This window comes from Schistocerca piceifrons, chromosome 3 (genome assembly GCF_021461385.2).
Source record: "Schistocerca piceifrons isolate TAMUIC-IGC-003096 chromosome 3, iqSchPice1.1, whole genome shotgun sequence".
In the NCBI taxonomy this organism is placed as follows: domain Eukaryota; kingdom Metazoa; phylum Arthropoda; class Insecta; order Orthoptera; family Acrididae; genus Schistocerca; species Schistocerca piceifrons.
The window spans coordinates 613,297,069-613,321,125 of NC_060140.1; the positions used below are offsets into that span (position 1 = coordinate 613,297,069).

A 24,057-nucleotide genomic window follows, 5' to 3' on the forward strand; every position below is an offset into this window, starting at 1 on the left:
GACATTATCTATCTGTGGTCGATTAGCTGTACTGTACTGTGGCTTAATTTGCTTCGACTTTTCTTCATTTGCTCGTCTTTGCTTGTGTCCTTGTTAGCTTGCTATATGCATTTTTGTAGTGCATTATACATTTCTTGAGTGCTTTGGTTTGTATTGATATTTGCTTCTGCAGTTCTTGTTTAAATTTGGCTCTGTTCAGTTTTTCTATTTCTGGTTTGCTTGCTTTTCCTACATTTCTTCGTTTCTTTGGAATTTTTATTTTTGCCCTCATCATTCTATGGTCTGTTCTAAATTTTAATTGTGAGATTACTTGGATGTTGTTTACTACGTTTTGTTTGTCCATTAGAATGTAATCTATTTCATTTCTCGTCTTGCCATCTAGTGAGCACCAAGTCCATCTTTGGTTTTGATTTTTCCTGATGAAGATGTTGGTTATTTTCAGTTTGTGTTCTTGAGCAAATTGTACCATTCTTTCTCCTCACCTGTTCTCTGTTCCAAAGCTGTGTGGTCCGACTGGTTCTTCGTCATCATTACTGCGGGGGCCAACTTTACTGTTGAAATCTCCAATTATTAGGTTTATTGGTGATTGATGTCTCTCTAAGGTGTCATCTAGTTTCTCATAGAAATCTTCTACTTCTTCATCGGTACTCGTTTCTGTTGGGGTGTATATTTGTATGATTGTTATTTGATGACTTTGTGTGATAATTTTCAAAGCTGCTATGCTTTCCGACAGTTCCATTAATTCTTGTATGGATGATTTTGAGTTGCTTTTGATGATGAAGCCTATCCCTCTTTGTTCTGGCGTTAATCACTTATAATACAGCAGATCGCCGTTTGATTTCTCTATGATGGCTTCCCCTCTTATCTTTACTTTGCATAGTCCAAGTATATCGAATTATATTTCTTTTAGTGCATTTTTGAGCTATAATGGAAGTTATAAAACCTTTATATAAGAATCTTAGTGACACAAGATTATAAGAGAAATGTTTACATTGTAGGACTCAAAATCTAAATGGAAGTTTGAACAATTTTATATGGGAACAGATCCCAAAAATTGTTGTAGCGGGGCTAAAAACTTTGAAAATAGGTATGCTGGATGCTGTTCTATGTTTCAGTGACAGTGTAGTGTCAAGGCTTAATGTTATGGAACTGATGGGAGTGTTTGGTGGACTAAATATGCATAGAGCTCTAAAAGCCATTGAACAAAGGAGACTCTTTGAAGCAGAAAAATCAGTGTTGGAAGCCACCAAAGAAGCAAGAATAAGAAGTAGTGTGAGAAAGAGAAGGGAGGAAGAACAACATGGGAAACAAGATGAATATGGACTTGGGATGCATTAGTGCCATGCAAGTTAAATAGAAAAAGCAATGTTTAAATTGAATTTCCCAGAAGTTAAATTATTTCATGTTCTGGTACACTTTGGCTAAAAACTATTAATGGTAGTTGAAATTTTGTATACTGTCTTAAAACATGCTTAACTAAAATGTAGACTACTCTTGTGACTTAACTTTGAAAGTAAAATGCTTTTTTGAAGAAAAACCCTGAATTCATTTCCAAAATTTTTATCATCATACTTAAAATCTTTTAGTACCACAGTTTATGACATCACCATCTCTTCAATAGTCTGTTTTAAAGATAATAGTGTAAAGAACTTACAGGAAAAAATAAATGTTCTACTTTGTTTGTATTTTGAGTAATGTGTACCTATGATGTACATAAATAATTAGCATGGTTTATTTCACTTGAAAAAAAAAAAAAAAAGAAAAAGAGAATAAAATAAAATTCAAATAAAAAGTGTGAGAGCTAAAGCTGTGGTTCATACATGAAAATGTTGCCAAAAGATGTCTTAAAAATGGTAAGCATTATATGGGCTTACAAATCTTATTCTTCGAGTTACACTGTTTAGAAAACTGACAATTTTTTCAAGGTTTCCCCTGGTATTCATGGACCAGTCCCCTTAAATGTGTCTCCTGTTATCTAATGCTAAATTCAGCATGTCCTACAGCAAACAAATCTAAAAACTGGATTCAGATAAGAGAAAACAGTAATAACTTGAATGTATCACTTATTAGAACAACCAAACAAAATTTACAGCCCTGGCTTATGAATTAAAATGTGAAGAAATATACATTGGTGAAATTTTGAAATTAGATTCCAACAACATACAAGCTGCAGTTAAGGCAATCCATCAGCAGTCACTACACATCTGAGAGAGCAAAATCACAAAACAACAGACATAACACACTGCATGTCAGTTCTACACATGGTTGATAAAGGCAAATATTTGAATATTCTTGAGGAACTATAAATTTTTACTTACATGAAAACAAGTCTGCATGGTATTCTAAATGAAACAACCAGACCAAAAAAAAAGTTACAAATATCCTCATCCAGAGATGCAATGGGTGAAACAAAATTAGAGATCACACACATATCATAAATTAGAGGTAAAGATACAAAACAGCCAAGATCTTGGGCGTTTTTGACAACAAAATATTTTGCCAATATTATAAAGCACCATTAGTGTCATTTACACTAATGTGAGAATGTGCCATAAAGCATATACCTTTATATATAAATAAATATGTCATTTATCAACTATACGAAGGCTACAAGACACCCTGAATACAACATGGCTGAAAACATTTGCTTTTCCTGGAAGCGATTGTCTCAGCATTTTGGCATGTGTATTGGATTCCAGAATTCACTTGGAAGTCTGTAAATTATGTGGCTTGTCACAATAATGTAGAATTCTGTCATTCACAGTTATTGCATATGCATAGGATAGTTTTAAAAACCTATGCCAGCTGTATGTTGCTTCTGAGCAGTGCACCATGTACAGTAGGATAAGATGAAGACCCTGTTGTCAATCACCTCTTTTGAGATTTCTGTCACCAAGAACCCATACAGATTTACATTTCAGAGGCCCCAACTACAAATGCTCAGATTTCATCTAATTACAGTTTGAAATGTGTGTCTTGCAGTAATCAAATGCCAGTTGCCAGTGCACAAGGATCCAGTATAAACTCAGACACAGCACAGCTAGTTCACATTTTGGCAATGGTAGTACACTGTGGCTACACTGGTAGATATGGTCATCCTTTGTAATCATTTATTCCCTTTGTGCTCTGTGGTAGGAAGAAGGAAGCTGAGGATACATACATCTTTTGTGTCCTTAATGACCTCCTCCACATCTCTTAGTACATTAACAATCTTCAACAATGAGTCTTATTGAAATACTGTAGGAACTACACAACTAGATCTGACCCCAAACCTGAAAGCCATATATATTCAAAAATGATGTTTTGTGTTCCTAATTCATTTCAGCTGACGTTAATAAGAATGCTGTTGTATTTTAAATTTTGTTTCCTTAATACTATGTCTTTTCTTGGCTTAGGAGCTGGATGATGTACCATTTAAGGAAGGCCCACAAAAGGAAGAATACAAGTCTTTGTATACTGAAAGGTCGGCAGAAGAAGACAGTTCCTCAACTAGTAAGTGGTGTATCAGCTTGTAGCTATGCTTCCCAGTTTTCTAATAAATTGATCTGCTGTGTCACTTTGTAACAGCCCCATACTAGTTAAAAAGTTCTGTAACATTTCATTTAGTTACAGGTTCAGTTAATAGCAAAAAGGATATAACATAAGATCTCCAGAGCCTGTTCACATCGGTTAAGCCACAAATTCTGTAACAAAGTTTTGCAAGCTTATTGTCACTTAGATTAAACTGTTAGCATAGGGCACAACGGTTTACTTTATGAAATAGTTTGGTGAACAGATCAGTATTTACAGGTTATATTCTTCTATAAAGGCCAAAAGCAATAACTTCACAAAGCTCAGTCAAAAAAGAAATGAGATTATTCACATTATTAAGAAATTATTTGCTGTGGCATATTAGTTCACAACTTCCTTTTTTTTCCCCTTCATTGACCTTTGTCTTGTCTGTAACAAGTTCGATCAAAGTTAATCAGCTCAATGGCAGTGGACAAGAAGTTTGCTACAGTTGAATTATTGCAGTAAGCCAGAAAATGTAGAGTGCAAGATCTTACACAAAAGATCTGAGACTGATATTACAGATTTAAGTGCTTATGAAATAGGTTCAATTAGGGTTTGTCATCTTCAAAGTAGAACCCATCCCAAACAATGCTGCACATATCTGCAGTCTATTCCTGCCACACACACACACACACACACACACACACACACACACACACACACACAAACACAAACACACACACACACACACACACACACACACACACACACACAGAGAGAGAGATATTGAGATATTGTGTTGTGTGAGGTAGCACCCTTTGGTGGAGTGTGTGTGAACTTTGCAATGTAGTGGGGGAATAGCATTGAAGAATTGACACCTCTCATGCCTGCCAAACTACAATAAGAGGAACCAGTGCAACATTCACACCACAGGGACGAATGAAAAACCTAAACATTAGCAGGTGGCTCATCTACTGCCCTTGTGTGCACATTTTAATTTTAACAAGTGACCAGTGAAACTCAGTCAGTGAACAAAGATAACAAAATACATTAAGTGATGTACATTTAAACAGCTGGAATTTGGGTGATTCTGATGAATGCAAACCACACTTTTGAAACACTTGATTTTAGATTTCGAGTGCTGGCTGGACACAACATTCATTGATACAAAATACAAAATGATATATGACATCTTACAATATCAAGACCATGAATCTGTTCAGTATTATGCCATGAACAAATTAACACACACACACACACACACACACACACACACACACACACACACACACACACACACACAAACACACAGCAAGAGACTAAAAAAGAATGTTAAAACAGATTCCCATGACCTTACCAGACGTGACCACTGGCAAAAGACCGTAAAAACATCTCTGCATGCTCTTATCTCAGCAAGTCATTTATGTTTAACATTTAAATTGTATCCATTGATAATTATTTATCACAAATATTAAATTATTCTTTCATTCATAATTGTTATAAAATTCACTTTTATTATTATTATTTCCTTCACTTTCTCAGACGTTAAGTCCGGTTAAAAATGGAGTGACGCGGACCTTGATGAAGCGTCACTTCCTTTTAACTGTACGGTATGTATTATATTGCATTTAGGAACTTTCGGGTAATTGAACTTGTATCAATAATTACGGATTTCTGTAGTTGTATATATATGTTTGGATGTAGCTGTATTGCATTGATGTACTGGTGGATATTGTGTGGTATGACTCCTGTAGTTGATAGTTTAATTGGTATGATGTCAACTTTATCCTGATGCCACATGTCTTTGACTTCCTCAGCCAGTTGGATGTATTTTTCAATTTTTTCTCCTGTTTTCTTTTGTATATTTGTTGTATTGGGTATGGATATTTCGATTAGTTGTGTTAATTTCTTCTTTTTATTGGTGAGTATGATGTCAGGTTTGTTATGTGGCGTTGTTTTATCTGTTATAATGGTTCTGTTCCAGTATAATTTGTATTCATCATTCTCCAGTATATTTTGTGGTGTATACTTGTATGTAGGAACGTGTTGTTTTAAAAGTTTATGTTGTAAGGCAAGCTGTTGATGTATTATTTTCCGACATTGTCATGTCTTCTGGGGTATTCTGTATTTGCTAGTATTGTACATCCGCTTGTGATGTGATCTACTGTTTCTATTTGTTGTTTACAAAGTCTGCATTTATCCGTTGTGGTATTGGGATCTTTAATAATATGCTTGCTGTAATACCTGTTGTTTATTGTTTGATCCTGTATTGCAATCATGAATCCTTCTGTCTCACTGTATATATTGCCTTTTCTTAGCCATGTGTTGGATGTGTCTTGATCAATGTGTGGCTGTGTTAGATGATACGGGTGCTTGCCATGAAGTGTTTTCTTTTTCCAATTTACTTTCTTCGTATCTGTTGATGTTATGTGATCTAAAGGGTTGTAGAAGTGGTTATGAAATTGCAGTGGTGTAGCCGATGTATTTATATGAGTGATTGCCTTGTGTATTTTGCTAGTTTCTGCTCGTTCTAGAAAGAATTTTCTTAAATTGTCTACCTGTCCATAATGTGGGTTTTTTATGTCGATAAATCCCCTTCCTCCTTCCTTTCTGCTTAATGTGAATCTTTCTGTTGCTGAATGTATGTGATGTATTCTATATTTGTGGCATTGTGATCGTGTAAGTGTATTGAGTGCTTCTAAGTCTGTGTTACTCCATTTCATTACTCCAAATGAGTAGGTCAATATTGGTATGGCATAAGTATTTATAGCTTTTGTCTTGTTTCTTGCTGTAAATTCTGTTTTAGTATTTTTGTTAGCCTTTGTCTATATTTTTCTTTTAGTTCTTCTTTAATATTTGTATTATCTATTCCTATTTTTTGTCTGTATCCTAGATATTTATAGGCATCTGTTTTTTCCATCGCTTCTGTTGAGTCACTGTGGTTATTCAATATGTAATCTTCTTGTTTAGTGTGTTTTCCCTTGACTATGCTATTTTTCTTACATTATTATTATTATTATTGTTATTGTTATTACTATTGTTACATCACCACAATCCACACCCACTAGTCAAGTCCTCCCATTTCCGCACTGCATTATTCAATTTTTTTTACTGATTTTCAACTTTTCATTCAGTGAACATTCAGTCAAATATTATATGGCTTTATGCAGAATCTTAACTGTTTCTCCATGGATGACTTACCTTGACACATATTTCCAAATCAGTTTTCTCTCCTTTTGTTGAAAAATTCTTGGTAAAATTCCCCACAGTACACATATACAACAGACAACAGTGCAATAGCAGTGGTATGTGTTTTCATGTGACACTACGGCCTGTTATCTTACATGTTTGTAGCAAACTGCTCTTCTGCCACTGAGCTGACCAGTTTTGATTCAAATTTACATAGTTTGAGGATGCAATTCAACATCAAAAACATCAATACAGTAATACCTCACTTCAAATAATTCCTTAGAAATTTGAACAGTGCCATTTCTTTATTGCGAGACCTCATAGTCCAGTTCTGAAGGTAAAATCCCATTACTTTAGCTATCGTAAATGTAGAGCAGGGATGATTTAAGATGAAACAAAGGTCAGGGTCAGTGGAACTGGTTGACATGTCTAAGTAATGTGACAACGGGGAAGGATGATTAGGCCATCAAGTGTTTGTATGAATGTATCCAGATGGAGAGCAAATACAGGTACAGTACAAATGACAATAGAACAGAAACCCTGAAAAATGTTTGATTAATCTCTGAGAACTCTTCAGTTTTTTGTACCAGTTTATAAATATTTTGTGATAGAGAGACATTTAAAAAATTAATAATACTACTTAGCTTGTGAACAAAGTCCTTCTTCAGAGCTAATAAAATTGAAAATGAACATAGGGAGAAAAAGAAAGTATATGGGGTGATTTAAAGTAGGAGAAGGAGATAAGGGATAGCAAAGTTTCCAAGTGAGTGAGCTATGGTAGAGGGAAAAAGTAACAAGGATAATAAGAGACCAGTGTGAGGAAGCAGAGTGAAATAGGATGAAAAGTGGGGGAGAGTGGTCAGAGAGGGGGGGGGGGGGGGAGGGGGGGTTAAATGTAAGACCAGGCCTGTGGAGATGAAGTATAGTTGCGAGAATGAAATATATGTAATGGAATGAGTTTCCACCTGTGTGGTCCAGTAAAACTGATGAGGATAGAACAGGAATAGCATTAGTTGTAAAACACTCATGAAACTGTGGCATGCTTTAGGATAGCAGTCATTCATCAGACAAAAAAATTCATTTGTGTTCATTCACATGTTGAATGCTGTACATGATGCTGCTTTCACAGATGAGTTTTCATTTAAGAGGGAAAGAAATGCCTTGACAAGGCTGGGATGTGAGATAGTTGGACAAAACTTGCACCTGATTCATCCTCAAAGCTATGGCCCTTTAGCACGAGATTGGCACCAGAAAAAATTAAATGTCATGTGGCAAGGGGCTTCCATCAGGTAGGCTGGTCGCCCGGTGCAAGTCTTTTGACACCACTTCAGCAACTTGTGTGTTGATTGGGATGAGATGATGATGATGATGACAACATAACACCCTGTCCCTGAGTAGAGAAAATCCCTGACTCAGCTGGGAATCGAACCTGGGACCCTTTGCGTGGCATTCTGTCGCACTGACCACTCAGCTGTAGAGACAAACTGGCACTAAGAGATGTATAGGGACATATAAGGGTGTTGCATAGGTTAATTGCACAATGGAATACCACTTTGGCTGTACAGACATGGTCTATGAGAGTTTTATTCCCCATTTTAGGACACAATGAGACCTAGCTAAAGCTTTGATATAAACTTTATTTTGTTGTTTCACTCTTGAATGATGTTGGTGAGCTCCATTGTGGTTGGTTAACAGATGAAAAAGGGGTGTGGGGAAAGCAGCTTCAATGGGGAAGTTGTTGTTGAGAGCAGAGGTGGTCACTATTTCCAGGAAAGGAGATGTGGTTTGGAGCAATGTGGGCATTTGGAGAGGTTAATTTCAATGGTGGCAAGACCATGGGTTGTTAGCAGAGAAATGTGGAATCAACAGTGACTAGAAAACAACTAGACATTGGAAGAAGTGTCTAGGGTCTTTGATATAAGGGTATGTGGCAGGCAGTAATTTGAAGTTTCTGGTGTACAAAAGCAGAAATTCTTACTGTGGGGTGTCATAATGGGGCAGATTTTGAGCTGTTGGGTCAATACATCTTGGGAAGTACATAAAATATTGGTATCTAGGTAGTGGTAAGAGTGAGGAGAGAGATGGACTCAAGAAAGGCCAGAAACAGTGGTCATGTGAGTGTGTGAATTGCATTTACAAGAATGTATATGTGTCTGTTGTCTAATTCAGAAGAAGGCCTTGTGGCCAAATAGCTTACTTGTTTAGGATTCTTTTTGTTGTGCCTGTCTGTGACTCAACATCTCCAGTATATGGTGCATAGCAATCTATCCTTTTCATGTATTGTCAGTATTCCATCCTGGATTTTTCATCAAATTAAATTTGCTTTGTTCCCCAAAATGTGGGTCCACTGTTGTAGCCTCTGTTTGTTCACAATCTTGTTTATTTTTGTTTGCTTCAGTTTTATTTTAGAAACAATGATTCCCACAGTTGTTATCAGTTTGTGAATTTTCTGGATCTACATCTTCATCTATGCTCCACAAGCCACCTTGTGATGTGTGGTGGATGGTACTTTTTGTACTGCCGTCAATTCACCCCTATCCTGTCCCAACCACAAATAGTTCACAGGAAGAATGATTTCCAGTAAGTCTCTGTGTGGACTCTAACTTCATCTGTGTGTTCTTTTCACGAGATACACATTAGAAGGAAACAATATTATTTGTTGACCCTTCTAGGAATGTACACTTTCAGAACTTTTAACAGTAAACCCCACCATGGTGCAGAACACCACTCTTATAGCATCTGCTACTGGAGATGGTTGATCATCTCTGCGATGCTTTTATGCTTACTAAATAAACCTGTAATGAAACAGGCTGCTCTTCTTTCCTCTGTATTTCCTTTATCGATCCTATCTGGTACAGATCCCATATTGACAAGCAACACTCAAGTATTGGCCAAACGAGTTTTATAAGTTACCTGCTTTGTTGATGGACTATATTTCTTGAGGATTCTTCCAGTGTATTTCAGTCTGTCTTTCATGTGATTAGTTTTATGTGGTCGTTCCTCTCCAAATTGCTCCATACTCATATTTCTAGATATTTTATGGAAGCAACTGCTTCCAGCGATTGGTAAAGGACCTTTCTGTCTGTACAAGCAATACATTACATTTATTTACCTTCAGGATTAATTACCACTCATTGCACCAAGCATCAATTATCTTCCTGCATTTCACTACAGTTTTCTAACATTGTGATTTTCCTGTGTCTTGCTATCTCCTTTACGTAAGTCGTGAAAATTAATGGATCTATAACACTCCCTGGGGGTACACCCAAGGTTAGTTTTACGTCTGAAGACTTCTCTCCATTGAGAATGATATCCTGTGTTCTGTTTGCTGGAAACTCTTCAGTCCATCAACCAGTTGGCCTGATATTCTGTAGGCTCATATTTTGTTCATTAGGTCACAGTGTGGACTGCCTTATGCAATTCAAGGAACACAGCATCTACCTGTGTGCTGGTATCTATTGCCTTGTTGGTCTTGTGTACAAAGAGAGAGCAAGCCGGGTTTCACACAGTCATTGTTTTTGAAACCCTCTTGATTCCTAAAGAGGAGATTTTCAGTCTCCCAAAATGTCATAATATGCAAGCACAAAATATGTTACAAAATTTTATAACTTACAGCATTGGAGATATGGTCCTATAGATTTGTGCACCTGTTTGATGACCATTCTTGAAAATGGGAATGACTTGTGCTTTCTTCCAGTCATGAGCAACACTTCGCTCTTCTGTTATCATAGACTTACAGTACACTGCTGCTAGAAGAGAGGCAAGTTATTCTGCATACTCTCTGTAGTATTGCATTGGTATCCGGTCAGGTCCAATGGCCTTCTCTCTGTTGAGCAATTTCATTTGCTTTTCTATCCCATGGTCACTTATTTCAGTATCAGCCACTTTGTCATTCATGTGACAATTTAAAGGAGGCACTCAGTGCAATCTTCCTCTGTGAAACAGTCTTGTAAAAAGACAATAAGTATTTTGGCCTTTTCTGTGTTGCCCTTCATTTCAGTGCTATTATGATCACAGAATGTTTGTTTATTTGTCCATATAAATCTCTTTTTCAGAACGTATATGGCACACAGGATATTGGACCTTTTTATCTGTTGGTTTTTCAAATGTCAGACATATATTATTTAAATTTTTATAACAAATTGGATCTATACAGTTAATAATTACAATTTTTAAAAATACTGTATATTTATAATTTATTTCTACAGTTAAAGATACATATTACATTTTTCCTTGCATAAGATACTGTGAGACTGAATAGTAGCAGTTTTTCAGAAGGCAGACTGTCACAGAATTTTTAAAGCTCTGTAGTTCAGGAAGAGATTTTATATGTCTTGGTAATCTGTTGTGTAGTTTTGTTCCTGCATGATACACACCTTTTTGGCATAATGTGGTGTTACAATGATTAACATGTATGTCACTGTCTGACCTGGTACTGTAATCGTGGACACTTTTGTTTTTAGGAAAAAGATTTTCTTTTCTCAGCATACTTTTTTTGATATGCATGACTACTTCCAGTGTATAAATGCAGGAAAGGGGTAGGATCTTTAGATCTTTAGAGAAAGGTTTGCATGGTTTTCTGCTGCTCACTTGTTTCATTATTCTTATAATCGCCTTTTGTTTCCTGAAAACTGTTGTTGCTTGGTGTACATTTCCCCAGAAAATAATAATGTACTTCAGTACTGAATGTACATGAGCAAAGTATACAGCCCTAACTGTTTCTGCACTAGTATTGTTGCAAAGAATTCTTACTACATAGCTCACTTTTGCTAGTTTTGAATTTAGGGATGTGAAATGAGTGCTCCATTTAAGACTTTACTGGATATGAATCCCAAGAAATTTAGCTTCGTTGGCAGCACTGATGTTTTGGTTATCTATAAATATTACAAGTTTGCCGCATTTTTATTGGTGTGGAAATTCATAAGTACCGTTATTTGGGGATTAACTATTAACCTGTTTCTGGTAAACCATTCAGACAATACTTTTGTAATATCTTTTGCAGATGCAGTAAGATTTTCTTCTTTATTCCCTTCAATCAATAGACTGGTGTCATCTGCAATCAGCACTGGTTCAGAATCCCAAACGCGTGACGGGAAATCATTAATGTACATCAAAAAAGGAAAGGGACCTAGTATGGAGCCCTGTGGAACACCATGACGTAGTTCACATGGTTCTGAAAGGTGTACCTGGAGTTCATTTCCTTCCATGTACTTAATTTCAGTTGCCTGAGAGCGATATTCCAAATATGCTTTAATCCATTGATTTGGCACACCTCTTACACCATACCATTCAAGCTTCCTCAGGAGCACAGATTGATCAATCACATCAAAAGTTTTTGTTAGGTCTAAGAATAAACCTGAGATGTTTCTGTGGTTGTCCACTGCATTTCAGACATGGTTTATCAGATTGAAAGTGGCTGTTTCAATTGATCGCTGTGGTCTGAAGCCATGTTGACATCGGAAATAATATTATTCTTGTCGAAGAATGTAGTTAGTTTTGAAAGGAATACTTTTTCAGTAATTTTTGAAAACACTGACAGTAGCGACACAGGCCTATAGTTACCTATACATTGATAATCACCTTTTTTATATAGGGGTATTCCTTTTGCCATGATGAAACTAGATGCCAATAGCCATGAAATTCTAAATTCTAAATGGAATATGTATCAAACATGTAGGTTGAATGCTAGTGGTGGAGGCATGTTTATAGCCATAAAAAAGTATGACAATATCTTGGGGGATTAGTACAAATTTTGAATATGAAATAATTTGGGTGAAGACAAGTATTAAAAGCAGACCAAACTTGGTCATTGGATGCTTTTATGGAGTCCGTACCTAAGGAGCAGTAGTGGCAGAACATTTGAAGGGAAACTTGGAAGTTTTGCAGGAGAGTTTGGGAGGTAGGAAATGGGGTATTGGTAGAAGTAAAACTTTGAGAACAGGTCATGTGTCATGCTTGGTTAGGTCAGTCGGTAGAGCACTTTCCCGTGAAAGGCAAAAGTCCTGAGTTTGAGTCTCGGTCTAACATACAGTTTTAATCTGCCAGGATGTTTCATATTGGTGCCCACTCTGCAGAAGAGTGAAAATTTCATTTTGGAAAATACTTCATATAAATTTGCTGGTTATGTTGTAGTACTAGGTGAAGATTTCAAATTACCAGTTACAGACTGGGAGACTCCTGTGCTTACAGTGGATTTTAGGGACAGAAAATCAGGTGAAATTGTTGTAAATGCCTTATCTGAAAATTACCTTGAGCAGTTAATCAGAGAACTGACTCATGAAGGTAACATCTTACATCTGCTGTTGACAAACTGACCCAAACTTTTTGACACAGCCTAGCAGGGAATCAGTGATCATAAGGCCCCTGGAGCATCACTGAATAAGGCTTTAAACATGATTACAAAGGTAGGAAGATCTTTCTGATTAGCAAGAGCAACAAGACACAGATTTCAGATTACCTGAGCAGGCAACAAGGGCATTTCATCTTCAGCACTAACAATGCTGAGTATTAATGGACAAAGTTCAAGTTGTGCAATATACTTTAGACATGTACGTGCTGAGCAAAGGTGTGAGGGATGGAAAAGACTCTTTGTTATTTGACAGCCATGTTAGAAAGCTTTACAAAATCAAAGAGAGCTTCAATTAAAATTTAAACAAATCCTCACAGACAAACAAACGCTATACAAAGTTAAAGTCAGTATAAGGGGAGATACATGTGAAGCATTCCACTAATTCAAAAGTGAAATTCTGTGTACCAGATTCAACAATGGGAAATCCAGGATGGTAAGCATCTCATCATCTCTGCTATATGAGGAGTAGCAACTATTCTTTTCATAAATTCTGTGTACCGATAGACAGAACATTCTAAGAAGTCAGTAAATGGACTGAAGTCATCTGTCCAGACAGTAGACAGCATCACAAAAAAATCTGATGCAGAATTAAATTTCAAATACACGCTGAAGATTGTACACCAGAATGAGTCATTAACAAACAAAGTTGATGAAATAAATGTACTCCTCAATTGTGAATGGAAAGATGTTTCTGTTTTTATGTTTTTGTGAGCATTGTTTACAGAATGAGTATCTTCAATACTTAAAAATATTGCATTTTGAACTTGCAAACTGCTTTTGTAGAATGGAATCAAAACATGGGGGAACTTGTATATATGTAGAAGGAAATGTAGGTTTGAGTATAGCCTCTGTTTGCAAACTTGGTTGTGAAAGAAACTTTGAAATCTCAGCTGTTAAGTTACTGCCTGAAAAAACTATTATTTTATGTGTGTATAGATCTCCTGTTAGCAATGTAAATTTTTTTTTCCCCCAAAAAATTGGAAATTGCTTTAGGCAAACTTAAGACAACTGGGAAAACAGTGGTACTATGTGGAGATTTTAATATTGACTTTGTGAGCCATAGCCCTCACAGGGAAAGTTATGAAATATTATAAAAGGCTACAATATTTGTCTGACTGTTAGCTCTCCAACATATGTAACAAAAACTAGTGTCACTCTCCTTGATCAGGTATGTGTAAACATGGACAAGTGTACATCAGAAAACTTTGATACCGGCTATAGTGACCTCCTCTCGCAATTACTAACCATACCTGTAAATCACATTTAAACCAGTGTACAAAACATTATCCATAAAAGGATTTATAGTAGGAAATATACTGAATACTTCCAGTATCTAATCAGTGAACAATATTGGAGCAAAGTATATGATACCTCTATTACCAACAAAAAGATGGAAAATTTTTTGAACATTTTCAAGCATAACTTTGACATAATTTTTCCACAAAGGAAAGTGATTTCCAAAAGCACAGATAGATTCAAAAACTGGATTACATCAGACATTAGATTATCTTGTAAAAGGAAGTGGTAACTTTTTCTGCAGTCAAAAACTGACAGCAGTCTAGAATTTCTTAGTGATTTCAAAAACTACAAGCTACTTCTGAAATATGTCATAAAAGAGGCAAAAATTAAGGAAAATGATGTATTATGAAGTCATTCAATAACTCTAAGACCATGTGGAAAGCTGTGCACGATCTTACGGGGAAAAAGACAACTCACAAAAATATTGTAATATCACATGGTGGCAAGAATGTCACTGACCCTAGGGCAATTGCAAACAGTTTCAATTTTTATTATGCAACTATTGCCGGAAAATTAGAGAAGGAAACATTTGGAAATCTGCTTAATACTACATGGAAAGAACTTTCATCTATTGAAATAAATAATATATCCATGTTCCTCGGTCCAATAGGCCCAACAGAGCTCCTCAATATCATTAATTCACTGAAGAGTAATTATTCAACTGGTAGTGTCAGCTTTCTATCCCTAGTACTCTGTGGGCATTGTTGCTGTTTATAGTTCTGAGGCCTGCATTTAACTAATACTATGTTAACATTTTTTCTTCAATTTACTGTGACATATACGACCCTGTCTGGAATCTGAACACATGTTATATTGCCTGTGAAAGGGTTTCTCTATCCTAAATAAAAACCACCATGTGCACACTGCATTTATGCCACTATTCTAGTAGCTGCTTCCTATGTGTAGTGCTTGGCAGACCTATTAAGGCAAAACCCAGAATTCTCCACCTGATTGCAGAGGTCGATAATTCCCAGAATCATCTGAGATTCTGCGTTACCTTTCTCTCTGCTCCAAGCCAGAGGACAATGATCAATTCTGGGAACGACACTGCAAAACGATAGCTTTGCTTCCACCCCACAGGTGAGGCTAGCTGCCTTCACCAAATTAGCTAGCCACATGTAGCAACCAAGGATGGCCTCTGAACCTAAATGGCATTGATGCCTACATAAGCCATAATTTGTAGCCGTGTGCACCCAGTGCATTTGATCACTGCTGGAAGATCCTCCTTCACATCTCAGATGAGACTCTCCCACAGGCAGACAGAGTGAACACTGGGTTTCTTTCTCAACCTGCCTGCTATTTTTCTGACCCACCAAACAATGGAGCTCCCAGTGACAAGCAATTCCACCCTCTGCAGTTATCTGTACCTCTCAAGAAGATCAGCCACAGTCCCAACAGGCTAGGCATCCCATGCAGGCTCAAATGTACTTTTAGCCGCAGGCAATACCTCAAACCTTTGCTAAGACATAAGAAGATAGCTATATGGCCAGTACTCACTTTTGCCTTCCATCCAGAGATTGCAACCCTGCCATAGTTTATCACTCATTACAGTGTCAACTGGCCAGGACATGCAAATTGGAAGATGCAGCAGCATCAAGGATCCCAAGCAACACTATAGGCTCCAGAGTTGCCATAGCATTCATTCCATTCCAGATGCCTCAATGCCACACAGCTTCCAGCTGTTTACAGACAGTGGCCAGTCCCCCCTGCATCTGTACATGACAGGCACAGCCCCTATCCATCTTTAATAAATTATTGTCTGAACCATATGATTCCTCAGAATTGTAATCCCCTCATTCTTCATTTAATGTGTCTAATCCTTCTACGAATATTAATAGTTCATTTACACTTGACCAACCACAGTACCATATTTCTTTTCTTACATGGTGGAGTAATGTACACCATAATTTTATTAAATGACTCTCCTCTTGACTTGTTTGGGTGTTTGGATCTTATTTGACGCCACTTTCTTATAGCTACCCCCAACTGCTATTTTATTACCTAGGATCTAACAATTCAAGTGCCAGCTTTTATTGAGTGTGTGATGACCAATATTCCTTTTTAAAGTTTTTCTGAAAGTCATTCCAGGGAGAGAAATCTTCCATATGAGCTGTTGCCCATTTGGTATTCCCTGCTAAATAACCAAGGACAAAATTAATTTTCTTAGCGTCATCCCAGTGTTTCGGCAACTATTTAGAAAATGTCATTGAGAAGTAAGCAGCATGAACATCCTCTTCTGGTTTAAATTTAGGGAACTGTGTGGATAAGTTTGTCCCACTTTGTAAATGCAATTCCTGAATTAATTCTAGTGGGAACCCACAAGTCTCCATTTATTATTACACTACTGGCCATTAAAATTGCTACACCATGAAGATGACGTGCTACAGATTCGAAATTTAACTGACAGGAAGAAGATGCTGTGATATGCAAATGATTAGCTTTTCAGAGCATTCACACAAGGTTGGCACCACTGGCGACACCTGCTGACATGAGGAAAGTTTCCAACCGATTTCTCATACACAAACAGCAGTTAACCGGCATTGCCTGGTGAAACGTTGTTCTGATGCCTCGTGTAAGGAGGAGAAATGCGTACCATCATGTTTCCGACTTTGATAAAGGTCAGATTGTAGCCTATCGCGATTGCGGTTTATCATATCGCGACATTGCTGCTCGCGTTGGTCGAGATCCAATGACTGTTAGCAGATTACGGAATCGGTGAGTTCAGGAGGATCCCAATGGCCTCGTATCACTAGCAGTCAAGATGACAGGCATCTTATCCACATGGCTGTAATGGATCGTGCAGCCACATCTCGATCCCTGAGTCAACAGATGGGGATGTTTGCAAGACAACAACCATCTGCACGAACAGTTCAGTGATGTTTGCAGCAGCACGGACTATCAGCTCGGAGACCATGGCTGCAGTTACCCTTAATGCTGCATCACAGACAGGACCACCTGCGGTGGTGTACTCAACGATGAACCTGGGTGCACGAATGGCAAATCGTCATTTTTTTGGATGAATCCAGGTTCTGTTTACAGCATCATGATGGTTGCATCCATGTTTGGCGACATCGTGGCGAACGAACATTGGAAGCGTGTATTCATCATCACCATACTGGCGTATCACCTGGCTTGATGGTATGGGGTGCCCTTGGTTACACATCTCAGTCACCTCTTGTTCGCATTGACGGCACTTTGAACAGTGGATGTTACATTTTAGATGTGTTACAAGCCGTGGCTCTACCCTTCATTCGATCCCTGTGAAACCCTACATTTCTGCAGGATAATGCAAGACCGCATGTTTCAGGTTCTGTACGGGCCTGAATACAGTACCTCTGGATACAGAAAATGTTCGACTGCTACCCTGGCCAGCATATTCTCCAGATCTCTCACCAATTGAAAACGTCTGGTCAATGGTGGCTGAGCAACTGGCTCGTCACAATACACCAATCACTACTCGTGATGAACTGTGGTATCGTGTTGAAGCTGCATGGGTAGCTGTACCTGTACATACCATCCAAGCTCTGTTTGACTCAAACCCCAGGCGTATCAAGGCCATTATTACGGCCAGAGGTGGTTGTTCTGGATACTGATTTCTCAGGATCTATGCACCCAAATTGCATGTAAATGTAATCACATGTTAGTTCTAGTATAATATATTTGTCCAATGAATACCTGTTTATCATCTGCATTTCTTCTTGGTGTAGCAATTTTAATGGCCAGTAGTGTATCAATCCTAATTTTAGCTAATTCATCCCAGATCTTTTGTAATTCCGCCTGTGTTCTATTTGTTTCATCTCTTGAATGAGGTGTACTGGCAGATGATTCCACCTTCCTATACTCCCTGTGCAATTAATTTGCTAACACGCACCATCAAGGTTGCAAGGGTGGAACATGAATCTTTATTTTGTTCTAAACATTTAATCTTACTGTAGTGTCTAAGATTTGTTTATGTAGCTCCATTTGAGTACTCCTTAATCATTTCATATCTTTATTCAAACCTCCGAGTTATTCATTTATCTCATTACTCACTGAGGCACATTGTTTAATAACCTCAGACTGTAACTCCCCTGTCAAACTCGGAATGGCAGATGGTAGTTTAGATACTTTATTGTGTTTCTAACTTTTCTTTGGGAGACTCTGTGATATGCTCTTCTAGCTTCTGACCATGTTTATGTATCTTCTCATTTAGATCAGCACTAATAATCTCTAATTTGTTATTAAATTTAATGATGGTCTGTTTCTTTGTCTCTGCAGGAGTCTCTGAAATCTAATATCTTGAGCATTTATACTTGTGTTCATAGTAACCATTATTACATCTTGAGCATCTACTTTCATATTTAAGCTAGTTACTTGCTCAGTAAATATTCTGAATATATCTTCTAAATGCTGCTCCATAATCCTAGTTACTATGAGCAAACAGTTACAACAATATCCAGTTTCTAACTAATATGTCCTCCTGCTAACAACTGACACACACACTCACTCACTCACTCACACACACACACACACACACACACACACACACACTCACACACACAAACACAGTAAAAAAAAGAAAAAGGGAAAAAAATCATAAATATGGGTTGATTCGCCACTGACATAACTATTGCTCACTGCTGGAACCCGACGATAACAGTTCTACCTCTGTCCAATGGGGCTGTCGGTCTTCTTACTCATGGACTTAGCAGATTCTTCATAGACATAATTGTTGTCAATTAATTTGGTTATTATTCATCAACAAATTATTATAGACACAGCTATGCCAAATTTTAGTACCAGATTCTTCCTGAGCTTTACCATGCCCTCTTCTCCAAACTCTGTAATGAATTTCATTATTATGTTATCAGTTTCTCTCACCAACATAAATTTTATTACTGTTTAACAAGTGACTGTCGATCACAATCAGAAGGTATATTCAGACTAGTGTAAACATTCCTTTACTTAGTTTGATCCTGATCAAATCGTTGTCTTTGTCCACATTGATTGAAACATTTATTTCTGTAAACATCCAGTAAGCCCATGATAGTATTTTTAAATGGTGCAAGATTGGCAATTTTCTTTAAATGTTTGTAAGTGTAAAAGTTTTTCCTTCACAATATACAAATAGAGAGATAATATAGGCACAGTTACAGGTAAAGCAGGTAGCAAAATTTGGATCATTTGTGGGATGTTCAGTTAATGTAGTCACCCTACAAAGGAGACTGCTTGAGAACAATAATGTAAGCAATTGTAGAATATTACTTAATTGTGTGGGACCCATACCAAATAAGACTTAACAGGTAATATCACATGTGTAGAAAGAAGGGCAGGTCAAATGGTCATAGGTTTCTTTTAATTATGGGACAGTGCCATGGAAATTCTGGTGTTGCATCATCAGCTCAAGCAGGCCACAGCAGTCAGACAAGTGAATTGCCAGTTACGAAATTCCAGTGGCAGGCACTGTAATACTATTACCTTGGGATCCTGCACTCCAGGTTGGTGCACACTATTGCAAGGTCAATGCTTTTCAGGTAGACTTGGCAACAAGTGGAACTTCTTGTCACAACAACTCCAAGTAGATGAATATATCTGGGCTCCAGTGCAGAACAAGGTCATTTCACAGTGATTTCCACAGTGTGGACATAGATGCAGAAATTCTAGGAACTCAGAAATGTTTTTAGCCTGTTTTTCAATTAGAATTTGCTTGGGCCTTTACATTAAATTTTTGTAACAGAGAATAAAGATTACTTACAACCAGCTTAAAATTTCTCAACTGAAAAATGCATATTGTTATCATAAGAGAGATTATATTTAGCAGTAATTCACAAGGACATGTTGTCATATGCTGCCTACATGTGGTGTTGTTTGAATTCATGCACAATTTATATATGTTTGGAAACACTGTTGTCTCCATATTAATATTTCATGAAGGAGATATCAGGTAATAAACATATCATGCATTTTTTCATATCTAAATTTTTACATGATGCTCAGAGAGGTGCATGTCCTCTGTCACTTGTCAACATTATACATATTTTAAATAAGGATGAACTAATGATGGGCTTAACAGGTCTATTCAACTGTATCATCCAAATCTTTTAGTTCATCATATAACACAATAATGACATTTTGTAAACCTTTAGAGACATGAACTGTGAGATACAAATTCATGAACATTTGAATAAGAGACACTAATTAGTAGTGTGTACCACCCCATTTTAGTCTAATGGCAGCAGCAATGCATCATTTCACAGACTACAAGAGACAATGGAACCATCCTCATCAATGACTGCTCAAATGCTGTTTTAAACCTACAGACATTGGTCAGGGATGTACTCAATACGATCCTGATCAGGTGATTTGGTTCATCCTTATTTTGTGGAGTATTCCTGTAACTATCTGACACAACTGGGGAGCTATAAAGTGCTGTTTGTCTTGTTGAATCTAGAGGTGTCTCAGGACACTACAGGCAAATGAATGATGTGATTGAACTGTTTGTACCTGTATTTTTTGTTAGTGAGCAGTAATTATAGAAATATTAGTGTTCCTATTTTATCTAGTGAAACATTCCCCCTCCCTCTACCTGCTGACAAGCAAAATGTGTGCTTCACAATTTTCAACAAACTTGTACCATGCTGACAGCCTGAACTGACAAGGACCTTGGGTCATCACTCTAAGTGACCTCCTACCGTACTTTGAACTTTATTTTCCTACAGCAGGGGTATTTCTGTATGCATGCTACTTTCACTACTCTGTAACATGTGGTGAGCAAAGCTGCATATATGGGTCAGGATAGCTTCTCACCAATTGCTGTTGTCCAATACTCAGTCAATGAATCATTTATTTCATTAGGATCTGTCTATCTTTGATAATCTAAGATTACCTCTGTCATCTGTTCACTGTTGTTGATGGGAAATAACTCTGATGGATGCAGTTTTCCCTAATTCAAGGTAGCCATGGCACACCCTTGAAAGGTAGCACATGAAAACAAAGTACTTGCATAACTTCAGAATGGTGTCTCTCATGCATTCTGGCTGCCACAAGATGCATTGGTAATACACATCTTGCATACCCTCCTTTGGACGGTCAATCCAACTGTCAGCCTGAGATATGACAACATCCAAGTCTCATGACAAATTGAAGTATTCCATTTACCATGCTCTGTCTCTCAAAACAATAGTTGTCTCCAATTCAGCTGCTTGAGTCTCACTCGGACACTGGCACAGCCAGTGCCTGAGTGAGACTTGGGTACCGTCTCGAAAGGGTTAAGGGCAATACAGCTAGCCAAAAAAGCATCCTAATTTAGATTTATGCTATTACCACAAATCAAACTGGTTGACTTTTGTCTTAACTACAAAAATAGCTGTATGTTTTGGATGATTTTTGTTATAACTATAGAAGTAGCTGTATTAGTTTTAGAACATTACAGAAATAAGATAAAGTGTTTTTAGTTAATCCCTGTAGGTTAAAAATTATTATAACCATACCAAATTAATATTTTTTTCAGTTGTCTTTTTAGTGATGGCTGTACTCTTTGTTGTGATTGTCCTTGGAGCCTTATGTGAAGTGTATCGTTCACATCGCAAACATAAAAGGAGGCAAGAAGCTGAGGTCGAGGCTGCCATAAGATGGCCAAAATCTCAGAAATTTCAAGATCCTGGCCTGCCATCTTCCCTTAAAATGACAGGGTACAAGAGTGTAAGTGTAAAAATATTAATTACTTCATAGATTCAATGTTCTTACAAATGACACTGTAGGAGGAAGAAAGTATATTCACTTGGAAATGAATATTTCTCTTTTAACAGATTCCAGTACAAGACACAAAGCCAAAGCAGCCTTTGGAATCAAAACCAGTGGCAAGAAATGAGTATAAGCCCATACCAGATTCTGTCCCAGACGAAAAAAAGCCAAGTATGAATGGTGAAAGCAAAACAAAAATTGGTAAGCACAAACTGTTCAGTACTAAACTTGTAGTTTATATACTTGGAAAAAAACTAAGATAACAGTAATATTTTTCTAATAATGAAAATGAGGAATTGGAACATGTTACCTGTGTATAGTTAGGGTTGTGCATTTATGTGTGTGTGGATGGGATAAGAAGGGAAAGGGGGGGGGGGGGGGGGGGGGGAGATGCTTATATGTGAACCTGCTATTATGTGTGTCCCTACACCACATCTCAGATTTCGGTGAACTGTTGATAAGTGGTTGCCTTTTTTCATTTCGTGTTATTATTTTCATCCTTTAATTTTCATTATAATGATATAATCAATTTTTAAAATAATGATAAATACAAAATCAAATAGGAGTAATGCAGGAGTAGGTTTAATAATGAATAGGAAAATAGGAATGTGGGTAAACTACTACAAACAGCATAGTGAACACATTATTGTGACCAAGATAGATACGAAGCCCACACCTACCATAGTAGTACAAGTTTATATGCCAACTAGCTCTGCAGATGACTAAGAGATTGATGAAATGTATGATGAGATAAAAGAAATTATTCAGATAGTGAAGGGAGATGAAAATTTAATAGTCATGGGTGACTGGAACTCAATAGTAGGAAAAGGAAGAGAAGGAAACGTAGTAGGTGAATATGGAATGGGAGTAAAGAATGAAAGAGGAAGCTGCCTGGTAGAATTTTGCACAGAGCATAACTTATTAATAGCTAACACTTGGTTCAAGAATCATAAAAGAAGGTTGTTTACATGGAAGAAGCCTGGAGATACTGGAAGGTCTCAGATAGATTATATAATGGTAAGACAGAGATTCAGGAACCAGGTTTTAAATTGTAAGACATTTCCAGGGGCAGATGTGGACTCTGGCCACAATCTATTGGTTATGAACTGTAGATTAAAACTGAAGAAACTTCAAAAAGGTGGGGATTTGAGGAGATGGGACCTGGATAAACTGAAAGAACCAGAGGTTGTAGAGAGTTTCAGGGAGAGAATTAGGAAACAATTAACAAGAATGGGGAAATGAAATACAGTGGAAGTTAGCTCTGAGAGATGAAGTAGTGAAGGCAGCAGAGGAACAAGTAGGTAAAAAGATGAGGGCTAATAGAAATCCTTGGGTAACAGAAGAAATATTGAATTAAATTGATGAAGGGAGAAAATATAAAAATGCAGTAAATTAAGCAGGCAAAAAAAGAAATACAAACGTCTCAAAAATGAGATCGACAGGAAGTGCAAAATGGCTAAGCAGGGATGGCTAGAGGACAAATGTAAGGATTTAGAGTCACATCTCACTAGGAGTAAGATAGATACTGACTACAGGAAAATTAAAAAGACCTTTGGAGAGAAGAGAACCACTTGCATGAATATCAAGAGCACAGATGGAAATCCAGTTCCAAGCAAAGAAGGTGGAAGGAGTATATAGCAGGTCTACAGAAGGGCGATGTTCTTGAGGACAATATTATAGAAATGGAAGAGAATGTAGATGAAGATGAAATAGGAAATATGATACTGCGTGAAGAGTTTGACAGAGCACTGAAAGACCTAAGTTGAAACAAGGCCCTGGGAGTAGACAACATTCCATTTGAACTACTGACAGCCTTGGGAGAACCAGGCCTAACAAAACTCTATCATCTAGTGAGGAAGATGTATGAGTAAGGCAAAATACCCTCAGACTTCAAGAGGAATATAATAATTCCAATCCCAAAGAAAGCAGGTGTTGTCAGATGTGAAAATTACTGAGCTATCAGTTTAATAAGCCACAGCTGCAAAAAACTGACATGAATTCTTTAC

At 37.3% G+C, this 24,057-nt stretch overlaps 1 protein-coding gene across 6 annotated transcripts in view; it reads left to right on the forward strand.

The window, feature by feature from the left end:
• The window catches only part of LOC124788247 (neurexin-4), a 545,350-nt gene that overhangs the window by 467,874 nt on the left and 53,419 nt on the right, over positions 1 to 24,057 (forward strand). For all 6 annotated transcript variants that reach the window (XR_007016075.1, XM_047255435.1, XM_047255434.1 and 3 more), the window contains exons 30-32: positions 3,396 to 3,492; positions 21,819 to 22,009; positions 22,117 to 22,252. Coding sequence is in view for 5 of the 6 variants with exons in the window: in XM_047255435.1 (XP_047111391.1) it covers positions 3,396 to 3,492; positions 21,819 to 22,009; positions 22,117 to 22,252 (424 nt within the window). In the remaining variant the exon portion in view is untranslated. The remainder of the gene's footprint in view (positions 1 to 3,395; positions 3,493 to 21,818; positions 22,010 to 22,116; positions 22,253 to 24,057) is intronic.